The sequence below is a fragment of the Lygodium microphyllum genome, chromosome 21, assembly GCF_053477565.2.
Source record: "Lygodium microphyllum isolate KBCC chromosome 21, Lygodium_microphyllum_v1.1.10, whole genome shotgun sequence".
Lineage (NCBI taxonomy): Eukaryota > Viridiplantae > Streptophyta > Polypodiopsida > Schizaeales > Lygodiaceae > Lygodium > Lygodium microphyllum.
Genome location: NC_141155.1, coordinates 6,732,526 through 6,751,210, shown reverse-complemented (window position 1 = coordinate 6,751,210; position 18,685 = coordinate 6,732,526). Strand labels below are relative to the sequence as shown.

The 18,685-nt window shown below is 41.8% G+C and overlaps 1 protein-coding gene across 5 annotated transcripts; it reads right to left on the bottom strand.

Annotated features, from left to right (window-relative positions):
* Positions 1-3,593: 3,593 nt before the first annotated feature.
* LOC148017714 (lipid phosphate phosphatase 2-like) lies at positions 3,594-17,996 on the bottom strand. 5 transcript variants are annotated; one of them, XR_015687749.1, is made up of 9 exons: positions 17,622-17,996; positions 8,556-8,814; positions 6,606-6,693; positions 6,414-6,523; positions 6,100-6,193; positions 5,781-5,969; positions 5,529-5,602; positions 4,089-4,148; positions 3,991-4,009 (listed from the first exon to the last, which is right to left on the bottom strand). XR_015687749.1 is itself a non-coding variant. In XM_087662049.1 (8 exons), exons 2-8 carry the CDS (start codon positions 8,784-8,786, stop codon positions 3,846-3,848), a joined length of 936 nt encoding a protein of 311 aa, XP_087518175.1. In that variant the 5' UTR covers positions 8,787-8,814; positions 17,782-17,995; the 3' UTR covers positions 3,595-3,845. The 5 variants fall into 5 exon arrangements, 3 of the variants coding, with proteins under 3 accessions (XP_087518176.1, XP_087518175.1, XP_087518174.1); XM_087662049.1 differs by lacking the exon at positions 5,529-5,602 and having other exon boundaries at positions 3,595-4,009; positions 17,782-17,995; XM_087662048.1 differs by lacking the exon at positions 5,529-5,602 and having other exon boundaries at positions 3,596-4,009; positions 17,622-17,993.
* Positions 17,997-18,685: the final 689 nt, after the last annotated feature.

The following is an 18,685-nucleotide window of genomic DNA, read 5'->3' as shown; positions in this document are numbered from 1 at the left end:
CAGACAATAGAGTAACTAATGCAAACTGTGCGAATGCTAACTTCAACCAAAAACACAAGAAAAATAGACTGCTTAATTGAAGCAGTAGTCGCTTGATCAACAATGGTCAAAACAGTCCTAAAATCAACAAAGAAAACACACCATGAACATAGAACTTGAAATGTGATACCATATCAAAAGTGGATGCAACAATGGAAGCATAAATATGTGTTGAAATAAACTGTTGAACACAAAACAAAAGAGAAAGAAAAGAAGGAACACTAAAGAACATAATACAGATGAGAACTCAAATGTATACTCGAGAAATAGAATCCATATATCCAACACAAGACAATCACATACAACAGTGAATCACTTGCTATGGGCACCAACATTGGTTCCTCTCCCTAGCAGAAGATCCACAAGTGTGATGATAAGTGACTGAAGAGCCTGAATAAATAGGATAAAAATACGTCCTCAATATGATAAGGTCGACCAACAATAAATACTAAATATGATCAATATGAAGACCATTAAAAATGCCTAAAATATCCTAAATAATGCCCAACCCTAAAGCATGCACAAACTCACATGTGAGCTAACATATCTACTAACAAGAGTTGTAGGCACAAACGGCTTTACTGAGCTTGGAGGATAGGAGAATTTGAATTCTCTTTCTACATCTCAATCACATTCTAGGCATGGGAAGGGGACACCATGTGCAAAGACTTCTTCCAAGTGCATCAACTTGGTAGCACGGGAGATTAGATATTTGTGCAATCAATATGGGAGAATGAGATCCTATCCTAAGGATGTGATGGGGCTTGCCATTGACTTTTAGCGAGGATGGTTCTAGCTAGAGTAGTCAAATGCAGAGAGTAAGCATGGGACCACTATTCCCTTTTCGGTGATAAAAGAGAAGCAGCGATCACTCCTCACACATTTCATCAAGTAGGAGATATTTCATGCTTTCCAATCACAAGATGAGTAAGAGTGGTTAACTCTCTAGGGATTTTTTCTTCACCTAGCAGGGGAAGAAGAAGATTCTCTATCCACAAATCTTTCAAGGGATTTAACTCGGGAAGGATACCAATTATCTATCTATTGGTGTAGTGCATCTCCTCCCCAAAGGGGGAAATTGATTCGAGCTTACCCAATGGAGACAAATCCGCTTTATGTCAATGATCTATAAGGCACTAGCAAAGATTCTTGGGAAAAAATTCCAACATATCCTTCCAATCATTCATGACACACAAACAAGCTTTGTCTAAGATCAAAGAAGTACCCTTGACAACATATTCACATTCTTGGAGGCTATAGAGTGGGCCTGCAAAGGCCAAAGTGTTATAATGCTCATTCTAACCTTCGAGAAGGCCTGTGACAAAGTGGATTGGGACTTCCTAGAGGTCACCATGGCCCAACTAGGTTTTCCTCAATAATGGATCCATAGTCTCAACACTAACAAATTTGCAAGCAACTAAGTGATTATAGGGGGGAGGAAAGGTGTAGAGTTCAAGTTGGAAAACCCACATGCTTGAGATTGTGACAAGATGTAAGCCTAGGGGGCGCATGCACATCCAATGGGCTAGTCGAGAGGTTGGCCCTACCCACTCCATAAGGGTGCAAAGAGGCATCTACAAGGGCACATTTGATGGAGCAATTCCCTAGAATTGGCAAGGCCTTCCTCACCAAGAGCCTATGTAGCCACATGCAAGCAATACAATTTTCACCTATGGCCATCCTAAAGCAAGTTGGGCACAAAGTTGAAGGTGCCTCCCCAAATAACTTTTTTGTGTAAGAGACGACCGATTAGTTCTAAAGAGAGGGTGGCAAGATATTCACTCCAACAGTACCCTTTGGAGGAGTATCTCCAAGGGTAGGCCTTTGGATAAGGTGGGCTGGGATCCAAGAGAGGTTTCGAACAACTTCAAGTCGTCCAAAGCCTATGAGCTTCTTTGCTTACACAACCCAAATTGGCAAACCCATCCTTGATACATAATGACATGGATTGGACCCCATTATGGAGCAAACATTGGCCAAATCATTACATCACAAATGCTTTCCACAAGACTAGATCATTGGCATTTGAGAAGGGTCTCTTACTTCCTATTACTTGTGGTGCATGGAGATCCAACATTCAACAATTGGTTGCCCTAGATGTAGCAACATGGAGTTTACAAGCACTAAAGTGGGCAACACCCACAAACTATAAAGCATTGCCTATGGTCATGCAAGGTAGCACAGCTCATTCAAGGTTGGCACATGTGGCATGGTAGGCCTAAGACTTTGCCTACCTGCTAAGTACTAGAGCCTACTACATTGCCATCAAAGGTCTGGGAGCTCATCACAAGTCTCAAGGGTGGCATATCTAAAAAGCACCTTGCTAAATGATTTTCAATGAGAGCCTTTTGGCATTCTTGGCATAGCTCATCCACTCCCTGCATGGCCATTGGGAGCAACTATAAGACAACTCAAACACCAATGGAAGCTTCATAAGCAATTTCTTCACACTTCAAGGTGGCCATACCCTGTTCTTGACTCTACAAAATGGCCACCCTCAATGATGCTACACTTCACCATGGCTTCTATCCTCCATCCCTACAAACCACCCTAAGAGGCTTATATATTTAACTAAATCTTGATTTGTAGACAACCCTAGCCAAATTGTTGCGCAATTGTACTTCACTATAATTTTTCTTCCAGATCATGTAAGGAAGCAACTAAGAGAACGATGGGGATATGAAACTACAAAATCATAATCAAAATATTAATGTATGTAGTGAGAAGGCTAATATCTTAATTTTTTCGCCGATTTTTCCATGTGATCACTAGTTACATATTTCAAAATTAGCAAGACCATTCAAAATAAGAAGTGAAAGCATTGGCATCACAAGTATTCATTCATTCTGAGCAAGAAAAGCACAAGCAAGAGCTGAGAACTAACATGCAAACACATAATGCACAAATCAAAGTTTATGAACCACCACTTGTAATTGACACCCATATATTAGGATTATATGCTCTTTGGTGAAGAAGGGAGGAAACGCTCCACATCTTTATAAATCTTAAAAAGACTCATCCCAACTTTCCACTATACGTACTATGCAGCACTCATGTAGCTCTTTGCACTACACGTTCATAGAATTGTTATTTAACACAGATTTTTCCTTGTGGTTCAATCACTCATGCTTTGGGCTTCATAGTGATGCCATTTGCAACATTATCAAGTAAGAGGGATTGGCATCAAACATACTTTTGCAAGTTCAATAACAAGTATATTTCCATCAGCCGGATGGTAGGAGCAAGAAATATGGTATACATTTGTTCATTCAAGCAACCTCAAGTAAGCTCTACTCCATATCATTACGAATCGATTGTTTATCTAACTGCACAAAGTTTCTAATCTCACCACACCAAAATGCTAACCATGCAAGACTAGTTATTAATAAATGACAGCAACATGATTTGAAACTTGACAAATTCATGCTCAGCATACAGCTGAAGCATGACAATGACAACTTCAACCATGTAGCAAAACGATGACAATCCCAATTTTGTGCTTGGTATTACTCACATTCAACCAATCACTGACAAACCAAGCACACTATGAAGACATTCTTCTTTACTCTCAAAATTCTGAATATATATCACTCCCAAAGGGCAATGTAATATAGATCATGAGACTGCAAACCCTGTGAAACCTATGCACAGGGTGAAAAAGTCTCCCAGACCTATTTAAAAATTGCTAGCCTATCTTAGTTTATTTGGACACTGATTAATTAATGAATTGACACAACCTAAACAAAATACATACACTGTTGGAGTCCAGAATGGGATGGAAGTACACAGTCAATTATGGAGAAACTTTACAATGGAGTTTCATCACTTCTACCTCCAGTCACCATTATACCATTTAGTCCAGTTTCTTGAGGTGGCCAGTCCCCAGTGCTTGCATGCCTCCGCTGATACCATGGAAACAAATTTACCTTGTAGCTGTGCTCAATTGGAAGGTATCTGTGTGGTCCAGCACCTGTTTGCTCCTTAGTCAGAATAGGCCAGAAGCAAATCAAGCAGGTACATGAAATAGAATAATATTGCTAGATACGTACTGTTGATGTCAAATAATGAAGGGAAGAATTGGTGGTAGCACAGTGCTGCCATAGTCAGACCTGTGATTGTTTGCATATATAACCAAATTTCATTTTATCAGATTCAAGCAAACTTGGCATCAGTAAACATTAAACTGATGCTATCTGACAAGAGTCAAATTGCTGAAATAACCAGATATTACACAGCCCAATAAGTATGGTGCAGCCTGCTACCATAGCTAGAGAATGGACTTCTGTGCATCCTGATATAACATTTATGTATGGTTGCTTCTCATACTGCTATTCGAGTAAACTAAAATACCAAAATGAAACCCCAGTATTAGCCTGACAAAGTGTAGCAGAAAATAGACTATCTTCTGTGTGGGACTTAAAAGTTTCATCAACTTGATTAGGCTTGAGAAGTCATTGATTAGTTTGTTGCTTTTTTTCCCAAGTGAGATGTTCATGACACCATGCTGCACATCTCACTACATTGGCGACATTTGATGTACAATGAGCTTAATTGTACGTATAAATATATAAACTTACAGCATCTTTTTGTAGAGGTAAAATTGGTCTTACTGATGCACAAGAACATATGAAGATAAGAGGTAGCTAACATTTCTCCTTGCTGATAGTTTTGGTCCCCTCCCAGGTTATGTAGTACAACAAGAAAGATGAATGGGATCGTTTTAGAGAGCTAATTGATATGTATTAATGCAGGAAGCCACTCTTCGAATACCTAGAGGTACCACAAGTTCCCTGTTCCTCACCTTGAACCAGCTTCACCTAAGATGCCATGACAGATCAAACAATCCAGTTCTCTCACCTTGAAGCCAGCTAGATGCTCGATTGGCAGAAAGCTCAAGAGCGACGAGAAACTGAGTGAATTATGAAAACTTAAGAGTTGAAACATAAAATACTACTGGCTTCCCACGCACCAGTGCTTACACCAAGGTTGAGAGACCTCGATTGCAGTTCATCAAGAACACATGTTTGCACACAAAATGCAGCTGATCTGGTAAGCTTTGGCAAAACAGAACATGTTCCGTACCCACTCGTGCACAATTCTACACGTGCATAAAAGCACACAGCCTTTCTTCATGTTGCAGGATTCATAGCTTAGGTTGATTACTCTACCAATGACGGGTTTAGTTCCCTCCAATAAATTATCCCGTACAAAAAGGGAAGCTTCATGGGAACATTCTTCATATAGATACATCAATGAAGGGGAGACACTTTTTGAGCACCTGGGCTAGCATAAGTTCCCTGTGTTTCCCTTTGAAACCTATATGCCACTAGGTTCCTCACCCGGAATTGATTCTCACACCCTGAAGCCAGTTAGGCTCCAAACTGGCAGAAGCTCAAGAAACAAGGGACCATGCATCAAATTTTGGAGTAGACAAAGCAAGAAAAATACTGCTTTGATAAACCAGCCTTACATAAAGGTAGAGGCCTTGCCTGCATGTCATGAGGCCCAAAGCATAGTGATATATCATTTGATAACCATTGTCAAAAGAAAAAGTTGCATAATGCTGCAGAAAATGGGGGGAAGTTGAAGTGATTACTCACATCCCAAGTAATCAAATATTGTAGTGTTTGAAGTTTCATCATCAAAATAATCACACTCCAAGTTGAAAGATGAAAAAGGCATTGTGATGGACAGAATGCAAGATACCATAGTTCAAACAGAGGCACATTAAAGCACAATACCTAAAGCTGCTCCCGCGAATACATCTTGCCAATGGTGCCAATAGTCATCAACACGGGACAGGCCTACAAGTAAGGCACCTAACAAAGGAGTAAAAACCAAGACAAGCTTTGCAACATGGCCCCGTTGATCAAAAATTTGAATCTTCCCTGCTATGTATAAAGACAAAAATCCTAGACCAGCAAATGACCCTGCATAAGAACCAAAAAATAATTTTCAGTATCATCGCCTTGGACAAATAAAGGGTGCTATAAAATGTCTAGATAAAAGACTTCACAGAACATATGCTTCCATTTAGAAAGGGGAAAGAAATAAAAATACAAGAAGTGTGTCCACTAGGAAAACTCTTGTGGCCTTCTTTGATCACTTTTGCATCACCAAAGCACTGGACTTCAAGGGTAACATTATTATAAACCTGCCAATGACAAGAGATAGTCTTATGGATAAAGGATAGTCTATATCTTCAAATTTCTTCATATGTACAACCCTAACAAGTTGAAATTGCAGTATCCAATCACTAATAAGAATGAATTGAACTTGATCACACCAAAATTCATACAGATAAAAACCTAAATAGAGCCTTGCATGGTGTCTTCAGGGATGTATTATGCAAGAAAAAAAACAAGAACTCAGACCGCTGTGCCATTAGGAAAGCATCGCCAAAAAAAATCTGGGCGTGGACGTCCAACAGCATCTTTCACAGCATCTGTGATTACTGCTGTTATCAACACTGCAAAAAGGAGCCCTAGAACATACAAAACAAAACAATAAGAATATTTTGAGGCATGATAAAAATATATGACAGGCTGAATCCAGCAAAGCTTTACCAAGAATCGCATGATGTAAATCCGTGATGTCCTTTTTGAAGATAAAATATCCGATGATTATGACAAGAGGAATTACAATTGCAATGACCTGAGAAAAAGATATCCTTTCAAGCTGTGTAAGATTTCTAAGTTGCCTGACACTCCTCAAGTAACATACCAGTGGCAGTAGCCTTGATGAAAGAACCAGAATTGCATTCATTTGCATATAATACTAACTCCATGATTACATACCATTATGCTGACCACTCTTACCAAGTACTAAATTTGCAGTAAGACTACATCACACAAGCAGTCTAGGCAATTTGCATTCATTTGAACATACAAACTCCATGATTGCATAACAGTCTGCTGACAACTCTTGCCAAGACCTAAATGCGTAGTAAGACTAAGCCATGCATGCAGATTAGTCGATTGCCAGGCAACTTCAAAACTTTGCAACCCATAGAGGGCTATGAACATACCATTATGCTGAACACTCCTGCCAAGAACCAAATTTGCAGTAAGACTAGCTCACACATGCAGTCTAGCCAATTAGCATTCATTTGAACATATGAAGTCCATGGTTACATACCAGTCTGCTGACCACTATTGCCAAGAACTAAATCCGTAATAAGACAAAGCCACACATGCAAGTTAGTGAATTGCCAGGAAACTTCAAGTCTTCACAACCCATAGAGGGCTATGACACACTTTTCTTTTGTAGAACCAATGCTCTAATAAGTTACGTGGCTGGCACCACAAAAACTGCCCCAAAATGTTGAAAAACACATGTAGAATGGACATAGCCACATAACCGAGGGAAGCAAAACCATAAAGCAACTGCTATAAAGATATTTGGAGAAAAGAAGAGCTGAAAGACTTATGGTCCTCAAGTGGCATGATTGCAAGCTGTTCCAATCATCCATATGCCCAGAATTGAGTTCAAGAAAAAGATAAGAGGTGATGTAAATACCACAGTAAAAACTGCTAAACGAAGAAGTATTGCTAGTTGTGAAGTCCAAAGACTTTAAAGTGTGAATGCGGACAAGTCCAAAGAAAGTGGGTCAAGTCTTTCAAAGCAGTCCCACATCTTTTACAGATGCCAATACAATTTTGCTTTTTGGAAAAAGCTTACCCGGGAGATAGGCATCTAGTAGACATGCATAGAAATGGTGTAGTTTGAAGGGGATTTTGCTTTTCCAAATGATTGGCGAATTGCCCTTCTACAAATTGAATGATCTTGCTAGGTTCCAAAGATTGATTGCATGTCCCCAAATCTTTTATGGTGGAAGCAGCCCCTGATCTGCTCTTTTAGCAAAAATGAGATTCAAACGTTTTACAGTCATGTTTGGTTAGTTTGGTCCAATCATCCAAACAATTCACTGCACTGAGCTGAGGCATAAAGCCTGCACTATTTCTTCAACATGTCATCAGTAAGAATACAATTCCAAATACACAAAGCATTAGAAGGCTAAGATTTAAAGTTACTTTGCTGAGGGTCTGTCGAGGTGAGGTTGTGTAACTGTGCAAGGGCTATTAGCTCTTGCTGGATGTTTTGTGCCAATTGTTATTTGAACTCCTTATGACTCTGATAAAGATCTTGCTCTATGTCTTGCTGTCATGATATCTTTTTTAAGGGAGAAAAACTGTTTTCCCTTTCCATTCTGTGTCTGGCTTAATAAATCTCAATCCTGTGAAGTTGAGAAATACTGCAGCTTTCAAATGTTAACAGTGCTCCCCAATGTTCAGACTCTCAAGGATTAACATGTGATAAATACTGTGGCTTTCAAATATCAACAGTGCTCCCCAATGTTCATACTCTCAAGAAATAAAGTGTGTTAAAAAAGACCAAACGCACTTTCAAAACAATCTTTTAGGTGCAAAACATGGTTTCATGGCAAAGATAGTAATGAATGACAATTATTACAATATAGTAATTCGCACGGTTAGACCTAGCAAAAATTGACATACCGGTACAGCTTGAAAGGGGATGGTGTTGGACTTTAGTGGATACATGTAATCCCCTATTATCGTTCGACCCACATAGCGGTGAAAGGGATTGATTATGTTTAACACTCCATCAAGAATCACGAGGCCAATTATAGCAAGCCAGTCATGCACATGAAATCTTAATAGCCTGACTGTCGCTGCTCTTATAGTGCTGATAGGTTCCTCTCCAAGTGTCTCCGAGGTCCTTCTCATTTCAACAGCAATGGCAATAGCCAAATCCCTGTATAATTAGAACAACACAAGAGAGCACTTAGACAATAGCATATAGTTGAATCCTTTTGGGGATGGTTTTGGGTCTTTTGGGGGAAGGGGGGGAGGGTGTGGGTGGGTTTGTTATGTGGAGGGTGAGAAAGAGTAGTTAACCTGAAAGATCGCCAGAGAAGTGCATAATTAGATAAAGAATAGTTAACCTGAAGGCTGAAAGAAGAACAGAAATCCATCTGAAGAAATTAACAATCCTTATTTATGACTTAAAATATGGACCTTCCACTTATATGAGAAGTGTGATGGTCTGTCTTTACAGCTTACACTACCTAGAGAAATTAACAAATCCAAAGATTTTCACCAAGGCTTTACCATGTGAGAAGTTTGAGGCGTGCAAGTCCTTGAACTTATTACCCTTCGGCGATTGATAGTCCTTGTACTTCATCATATTGGTATTGCAGGGGGGGTCTTAGAATTTACCAATTCCAGGCAGTGCCCAATGTAATTTGTGTGGTGTGGACACTTATTAAAGTGTCAAAGTGTGGCGTGTCTAGGACTTTAAATGTAGTGACACTAGACTCTCGAGCTTAATTAATCAAACTCTAGTTGAAGTGTGGATGTGTGGTTAGGTCAACCTTCGACCTTAGCTGTACTTCGTACTTTAATTTAGTCGTGCAATCTTGAGCTAATACACTTTCTTGAGCCCACAATGTCTACTATTTACAATCTCTCATTTCTCTATCCTCCATACCTAGCTGAATCTCACATGAAAAAGCCGATCCCAATCCATGTTTACATCTCTTTTGAAATAAAAAAGAAGGAATTGGCCATGTATCCTATTAACAAAGGACCGCTAGGATTTTGGGCCAACATGATTGTACTCCAACCCTGTCCACCAAGTGTGGACTAGGTCAGTCAAATATAGAGCTGCAAACTTTCTTTTTCTTTATACTTGTCACAAGCATATAAGATTTGAATTTGACAAATAAACTTAAGAAGATTAGGATTTCAATAACCATCATACATATTGAATTTGATCTTCCTTTCAAGTTGAGAGAATGACTTAGTCTTCTTCTTATACCTTCGTCCATGATCGGAACTTGAGGTTGAAAGTGATGAAGTGATTAATGGGAATGAAGATGAAGATAATGTTGGGAATAAAGGGCCATCGTGCCTTTTATATGTGCACGGGTGTGGACACACCCTTAGCACATTGTACTTTCATACATATATCTATCTAAAAACCTAAAGTGGTACACTCGTCATTGTACTGAAAAACGTGTTCACTCTCTACTCTGCTCTCTCGCACTCTCTCTGTCTCTCTCACTGCGCGTAACGACTGTTTGCCTCGATCTCCGTGCCTAATCGATTCCTACAAACTGGTATGAGAGCGTAAGGTGTTGCAGACGGTCGTCAGGTTGAGATAGAAGACCAGAGCTAGCAAGAGACGGCTCAAAGGCGAGCAAGAGAGTCGTAGGCAGGCCCATGTGCTGGAGAGACAGTCAATTGGTGCAGCAGCTAACAACGACTACAGGTGACGATTGACTAGCGTGGTCCAGCGGACGACAGGTAGCAGGCGTGAAGCAGTTGACGAGCAGGAGCAGGCATGATAGGCAGCAACGGGGCTCACTGAGGGGGCCAGCGGGCAGTACACGCAACGTCTGCAAGCAACGTCTGCAGGGAGCTACGACCAGCCCGTGACGGACAGGCGACGCGCGTCAAACGACAGCCGGTGGGCTTCCAGGCTCACAACGACGCCTAGCTGGTCGACGGACCCGTTAGAATTTTTCAGAAAAATTCTAAATTTTTTTTAATTGCTTTTACCCACTGACAGGGTTTTGTGCCTGTAAGCACAAAATCTCAAATTTGTGCAATTTTGGCCCAAAAAGTTGGGGCTTCACCAGACTGAGCACTGTTAGCAAAGTCTTCATGGCAGCTTTGACATGAAGGATCTCGGTGATGCAAATCACATTCTTAGCATGCGAATACCCAGAGATAGATCGAAAGGCTTACTCTATCTCAACATGAGTATATCTCCAAAGTTTTGCAGCATTGCAATATGGAGGGGGGGAAAACAATTGGGATTCCATTGCCTCCATATATGAAACTCGGTGCAGAGGACAGCCCTACATCTGATGATGAGAAGGCTGAAATGGCCATGATACCATATGCTTCAGCTGTTGGCAGTTTGATGTATGCGATGGTTGCTACACGTCCTGACATTGCCTTTGCAGTGGGAGTGGTTACAGATACATGGCAACCCCTAGCAAGAAGCATTGGGATGCAGTGAATGGTATTATGAGATACCTCAAAGGCTCAAAGGAGTTGTGCATCTGCTTTGGAAAGCAGAAGGCATCTGTTGTTAGCTTTACGGATGCAGACTATGCTGGTCATGCGAACTGCAGGAAGTCCACTTCTGGGTATGTGTTTACTTTCACAGGAGGAGTCTCTTGGATCTCCAGGCTACAAAAGTGTGTTGCATTGTCTACTACAAAGGCAGAGTATGTGGCTACCACTGAGGCATGCAAGGAGGCTTTATGGCTTTCACGTCTGGTGGGAGAACTTGGCATCTCAGAGTTACCTGTTCTCCATTGTGATAGTCAGAGTGTTATCGTGCTAGCATGGAATCCTGTCTTTCATGCAAAGACAAAGCACATACAGGTGAAGTACCACTTCATTAGAGATGTACTTGACAGCAAGAGCATTGAGCTTGTCAAAGTGCATATAGATGATAACCCTGTAGACCTTCTCACGAAGGGTCTTCCAACAGAGCAGTTTGCTCATTGCCGACAGATGATGGGAGTTGGATAGATATATTTATTTCAGCTTTGTACATACCTAGACTTAGCTGATTCTTTTCTCCTTTTTAGGCACATTACCTTTAGGTGGGAGGTTGTTGGGAATAAAGGGCCATCGTGCCTTTTATATGTGCACGGGTGTGAACACACCCTTAGCACATTGTACTTTCATACATATATCTATCTAAAAACCTAAAGTGGTACACTCGCCATTGTACCGAAAAACGTGTTCACTCTCTACTCTGCTCTCTCGCACTCTTTGTCTCTCTTACTGCGCGTAACGACTGTCTGCCTCGATCTCCGTGCCTAATCGATTCCTACAGACAAGAATGAAGAATGTTGACGCCTTTGTCAATGACAATGTCTTTTACGAAAAGGGTGTGACTCTTCACTTGATGAGCATCCACTGTCCATCAAAAAAGGCAACAGATGAGTTTAAAGAGAAGGATGGGCTTTGACGCAATCTCTTTGTTTGTCTTGAAGTAGAGCGAGACCTTTCTCTTGTTCCACTGTGCCTTCAAGTAGTTGGACTTCTTGATCAGCTCCTTTCATTAGTATGGCTTAGTCTCCTTAAGTAGATGGACTTCTTTCCTTGGATTCTTTGGCCTTCTCAACTCTTTCTAGTCTAAGAAGTTACTCACCAATGTGTTGATTCTCCTCTTTAAGGCTTTGAATGGCTTGAAGGATAGCACTCTGATCTTGCATTGGGATTCTAAGAAAAATATGCTTGAGCACTCAATGCAAGGGTTGAAAACAAACAACTTCTAGTTCTAAGCACTACCAATGTTGGGGTGAGAATAGAGGGGAACATTATCTTCCATATGTCAGAGCTGTCAAAGATGAAGGGCAACAATAGAGGGGGTGAAATGCATTCCTCAAGAGCTGTCAAAGATGAAGAATATGTTGAGATCTCTCCAAGATGATGGCTACTATCAAGGTAATTGCTCTACACCCAACTTCAGAAGAAAACGCAAGAATATCTGATGAAGATCTCTCCGTGTAAGTGGCTATAAACAGACAACTGCTGGGCAGCCCTTCAGGAGTGAAGAAAACACAAAACGCACGTATCTAATGTAAGGCTAATGAAGACAGTGTAAACTGTTGTAGACGGCCTGAAACTGCTGCAAATGGAGCCTCCATAAAGTGGGTGATGTCTAGGAACTGTCGCTTGGGTACTGGGATGGCAGTAAGAGCTAGAAACATACAATAACAATGAAGATGATCCGTTGTATCAATCCAAGGAGTGAAACCAGCAAACATAGCAATGGAGATTATGAAAAATGGCTCATTAGGCACTCCAGACTCAAAACGCAACAATCTAGAGTGTGGATCTAATGGCAATGTGAAGATCTCCAGAAGATGTCGCGATTAGTTGGACAGCACCATGAATTGAGATATCCAACAAGGTAGGGATACATCTGTTTCAAACAAGGAACGATAGGGAACGGCAAGGAACAGCAAGGAACGGGCCAAGGAACGGCATGGAAAAATAATAAGTTTTTGTTAATAGACATGGAACAGCTATTTCAAACAAAGAATGGCATTTCATCTCCTCGTAGGGTTTGGAACGCTTTAGGCTCGAATGGCCGTTCCCTCTTTCTATGGCCAGCCCTCCTCAATCTCTCATCCCCCTACTACCATCTAGCACCACACTGATGCTTAGTGCTACATGTTGGGGCTGACCATTAAGACTTGTATCTTTCAGCCATTGCAGTCAATTTGTTCCTTCTCCCCTGCATTGATCCAATCTCCTCTCTGTGTTTGCTTTCCTTTCTATTGCACTCTCCCATAAGGCATCATTTGCTAAGTTGGAAGCTGGAGTCTTCAACGGCAAGCATCAATTTCATATCACGCAAGCTGGGTGTCAACATTCAGGTCTGCAATCTTGCATTTATTAGGCTGCAAAGCAGGCACCCTGTTTGCTTCATGTCCCCAGTTGCATTTCCACCTAGGACACCTCTAACTACCTGCGTTTTCAGCCGGGTACCCAACAATTTGCTGCATTTGAACATGGATGGCAGTCTTTTCAGCCAATCAACCATCCTCTTTAGTTGGGTGGCACATCAAACCACTTTGGCATCACTTTTCAGAGCAACTAATGCCATTTTTGGTGGCCTGACAATATACATTTGCTGCAACAAAGCCCTCCATTGACATAATTCTTTCTACTGTACAGTAGATCGACAGCCGGACCTTGAATAGGCAGAGTACTATTTTTTAGACATCTTTATCCCAATTGCAACATCTTTTCTTGTTTTCTTGCAAGTAGTTTTCAAAGAATATCTATGGCCCACGTGTATGACAAGGGGGATCATGTGGATCAAGACTATGCAGACAATTGTAGCTACGACTGAGACCATAAAGATTGGCATTCACAAAGCCGTGACCATGAGTATCGTCGAATAAACCATGATCGATCACAATCTTATCATTCTCTCCCTTCTCAATCTTCCGAGGCTACCACTCCTTGATTAGTAGTGATGGCACCCCCTATGCAAGTGTTTGTCCTACCCTCTCAGCCTGCATATGAGAAGCTAGATGGGACGAACTACCCTCTATGGTCGTGCAAAGTCAAGTGCATCCTTGACACTTTCAAACTTTGGGATTTTATCGCAATCCCTATAGTCGGACCTACTATGGATCCCCATGTCAAAGCGTCCTCAAACTCGGCAACTTTATGGGATACCCACTCTTTTCTCTTTTTGAGTTGTGCACATTTTGTGCTCATGCATGTAAAATGCGTCCACGCGTCTGTAGAGATTTGGAAGAGATTGGAAACTTTCTACTAGATGCAAACATTCAAGCATCGTCTATCTCTCCAACTAAACCTACAACAACTCTCTATCTCACACATTCCCCTACTATTGGGCATCACATCAATAAGATTTATGAGATTTGGGATGAGCTTGTATCCCTGTGAGAGTGCACAACAGAAGAAGGAACACAAACACAAAGAGAGAAAGAGAGAGCGGAAGCAAAAGATGAAGGAAGAAATACTGCACTGACCGAAGATGAATGCTGAATACAATGACGAGGAGTAATCAATCCCTGCACACAGCCCAAGGCACCAATCAGGGCACCAAATTAAGTTGAGATGATGGCAGCACCAATGTCGAAGAGTTTCTGAGAGACAGAGTGTGCTAAATCTGCAAAAGAGTCCTCTGCCAAGTGTGGGAGGTGTGCTATATATAGCCACCTTCACTAAATACTCGTCAATTGCATACAAGAGTATGTCCTAAATCTGGCCCACTGTAGCAAATGAAGGTACGGTTGTAGTAAATGCAGTCCGACTGTGTAGAAAAAATGGCAAAATGATGGTACTCTCTCCCATGAAGTCGTGGACCAAAAAGACAGTGGCAGGAGGTGTCAACCAACCAACGAACCATGGAAACGCACAACAAATGTGCCTAAAACAGAAAAAATGCACTCTAGAATGCCAAAGCTCCCATGTTTCCATCAAACTCTAATTGGAGCTCACAATCAAAAGATGACAGATTGACATGACTAAAATAAGCAGGCTAACAATCCCTTGGTAATGACATTCCTTCAAAGGACCTAACTATGACACTTCTTTTATATCTTCCATCACCAACATATGATGTGTTCTACACCAATCTTCTCACCTCTTGTACACGAGACACTATCACTTGAGAGGAGTTAGTCCCATTGGTGTTTGAGCAGTATGCGCATCACAAGCGAAGAGATTCTAACAATACCAATGCACATAGCCTTGCTTTTGGGGCATCATCTACAAGTAAAGGACAAGCCAAGAAGAAAAAATCAAAGTCATCTTCAAACTCTAATACTGAGTCTAAGGAAAAGCACAGAGGATATCCCAAGTATCTTCACTGTGGGGGAAGACCTCACACCCTAAGGAGAGGTGCTGGAAAAAAATTCTCTCACCTTCATCTAGGAGCAAAGGCTAGATCTACATCAAAGCCTCCCTCTACCACTACTTCAACACCAACTATTACCACCAAGAAGATATTTCTTCACATTCATCAAATGGAGAAGCCTTCTTTGGTTGTCTTGTCTTCTAAGTGGCCTTGGCTCCTCAACAGTGGTGTATCATGTCATATAAATTCTTGAGAAGATTGGTTCCAAAATCTCTATTCATCAAACCGTAGAGTCACTGTTGGTGATATTTTTTCGGTGTCTACTAGTGGTATTGGCATCTTACCTCTATTGTTTGACTATTCATCGAGCCCCATTTTGAAGGCCCTACATGTCTTGGGCTTGGGCTTCCATCTCCTCTTAATTTATGGCCTTACTACACTCGATACTCAGATTGTTTTCAACAAGCACACTATATATCTCATAGTTGGATCCAAGGCTTGGCTCATTCATCCCAAACTACAGTTTTTTGAAGTGATCCGTTTGAAGCCTCTCCATTTCCATTGGTCTATGGTTGCCTCCCGTTGGACCAAGCCTTCATCTAGAAAGGGGATCTTACTCCTTGATTGGAATTCTTAATTAACAAACTTATCAACATTAGCACTCTTCTTACCATCCTCAGATCCACATCTTCTATGGCCTTTCGCCACATCCAAGCTCACATAGGGAGTGTTAGCGAGCATGTATGTCTTGTACAATGATCTCCTACCTATTTGAGTCGGACAAGAACATTAGGAGCTCTAACATTGTCATTGTCTATCATTTTATGTGCTTTACGCACTTTAGATGAAGGGTACATCAATGCGTTTCCTTTTGTGCCCTATAGGCTCTCTTGGGCACCCACATTATGGGCCTAGCCCCTTGATTACCAATTATGGCCTCAATTTGCATGTTTATAGATGGCTTGCCCCCTTATTCATTTGTTCGTCAGCGATTCATTGTGATCAGCCAGGCCTTCTCATTTTCTCATCCCCCTACTACAATATGGCACCCACACTAACACTCAATTTTGAGTGTTGGGGCTGACCGTGCAGCCTTGTATCTTTCAAACATTGCAATCTGTTTGTTCCTTCTCTCCTACATTAATTCAATCTCCTCCTCTCCATGTTTGCTCTCCTTTTCCATTGCACACTCTCACCAAGGGGTGTCAGTGCTCAGAACCTAGGGTCTGATGTAAAATGAAGGACACTTAATTTATATTAAGCAGTAAAAGGGTGTGACCCCAGCTAGGGTTTGGTCAAACCCAAACTGATACTCAAAGCAAAGTGCATTGCATGAGGTAGAAATGTGTTCTGCATTGCAAGAAACACAAAAGCTCCCATACTATCCACCCTGCCAATTTCAAAATCCCAACAATAAATATTGTGTTTCTATGCTTCTAATTGCTTATAGCATCATGCCTGAAACTTATAAACTGCTACGTATAATGATCACTGTTAGTACTTCGCTTAAACCCCAAAGGCTTGTTTTGTGCAGTCAAAGTAAGGAAGTGAACTGCAGCCTGTGCCTGTCGAACACTTGGATGTCCTTTAGGGGATACAGCCAGAGGCCAATACCTGTATGCAATCATCAGTGACATCATTTTAATCCCGCACAGTGAACTATATCTCACAATCCTTCATCTCCTTTACAAACCCAACATCTTCTGTCAAAGCATTGGGCTGTCATATCCATGGGTCGGTCATTTCTGAAGTAGAATGAACAGGCCTTTTAGTTGTACCAATCTAGTAAGAGATATAACAATCTGGTTCCGAGTGCCAGCCCAAGTAATGTCTGATGGCACCGCCAAAGCAATCCGAAAGTGGCAGTGACGCAGGCATGGCATGGACAAATAGTTCTTGGTAGGAAAAACTATTTATTACTTGAAAGAGGTATGCGAGGTTCCGTGCAATATTGATTCAGTTTTCAATAGCTCAATCTTAATCGTCTGACCTAATCGTGCACTCAAACTCCATCCGAACGGCGCCACGACTGTCCTTCCATGGCCATCTTACAGAAGAAAGCCATGAAGAGGATAACAGGCCACGACAATCTGCGCAACAAATCTTATCCTACATTCAAAAGTAAATTGTTGGGCGTATAGTCCTCGATAGGATATGAGCGCGCCTCGAAATTAAAACGTATATGGTACCTCCAGATGCGAGCCTTTGAGAAGCGGGTCTGTCTCGCCTGCGTATGATGAGCAACCAGCTATGTCTTGCCTGCGTATGAGCGACCACCGGTGTCTCGCTTGCGGATGAGACCGACAACGCAGAAGGCCGAAAAGAATTAGCAGAGGCGAGGGGATCTACCTCTCTTGTACCACGTACGATTTTGCTGGGTGGGTATAGGTACATCTGTCTCTCGGAATGAAAAAGCAGGAATCGGGGACGTGAGGGGAGGAAAAACCGATGAAAATGGACGAATGCGAAAGAGACAGATCAGACACGGACTGCGGAGAGAGAGGGAAGAAAAGGAGAGAGAGAGAGAGAGAGAGAGAGAGAGAGAGCTCAGAGAATCGTTCAAATTTCACGAATGGGAACAGTATTCTGTGGAGAGTGTAGGAATAGGATGTGTCTCTCTCCCCGGGGTGTCTAGCTGTCTGTCTCTCAGCTACACAGCTGGCAATTTTGGATGGGGGAGTGCGGACTCCTGAGTCCCAGAGTCCCATGTACTACTCTCAGACTCTAAAGGCTAGAGCCTTGACACACGTGTATCCATTAAACTAGTGAAAGTTGTAGTAGTGCGTTTTGACATCATTTCCGGTGTGTACCATTTTGTATGCTTAGAGTACTTTAGATGGAGGATACATCAAATGTGTTTTCTTTTGGGCACTATAAGATGTCCCACATGATGGGTCTAGCCCCTTGATTACTAGCTCTGTCCCCAATTTGCCTATTTATAGGTGGCCTTCCCCTTCCCTTCATTCATTTGCTAGGCGCTCCGGGCCTAGACTCGCCCCGGCCGGAGCAGGCGCGATTTTTGCGGGGGGCAGGTGCTGGACGCGTGGCACCCGCCCCCACGTTCTCTTTTTTTTTGTGGGGGAGGTGGGGGGCTGCCACGTGGCACCCACCCCCGCCTCTCCTTAACTAATAGTAAGTATAGATTTCTCATTTATCCATTGTGATCAACCTCCTCATTCTCTCATCCCCCTACTACCATCTAGTGCTCACACTAATGCTTCGTGCTGCGCCTTATGGTTGACTATTACAGCCT

What these genes read in the sequence shown, in the direction of transcription:
- LOC148017714 (XM_087662049.1), bottom strand. Translation starts at nt 8,786, where the DNA reads ATGAGAAGGACCTCGGAGACACTTGGAGAGGAACCTATCAGCACTATA. An exon ending in GCTTTCCTAATGGCACAGCG is followed by an intron (nt 6,194 to 6,413) that starts GTCTGAGTTCTT and finishes TGTCATTGGCAG; the next exon opens with GTTTATAATAATGTTACCCT. An exon ending in TTCATTATTTGACATCAACA is followed by an intron (nt 4,010 to 4,088) that starts GTACGTATCTAG and finishes AGGAGCAAACAG; the next exon opens with GTGCTGGACCACACAGATAC.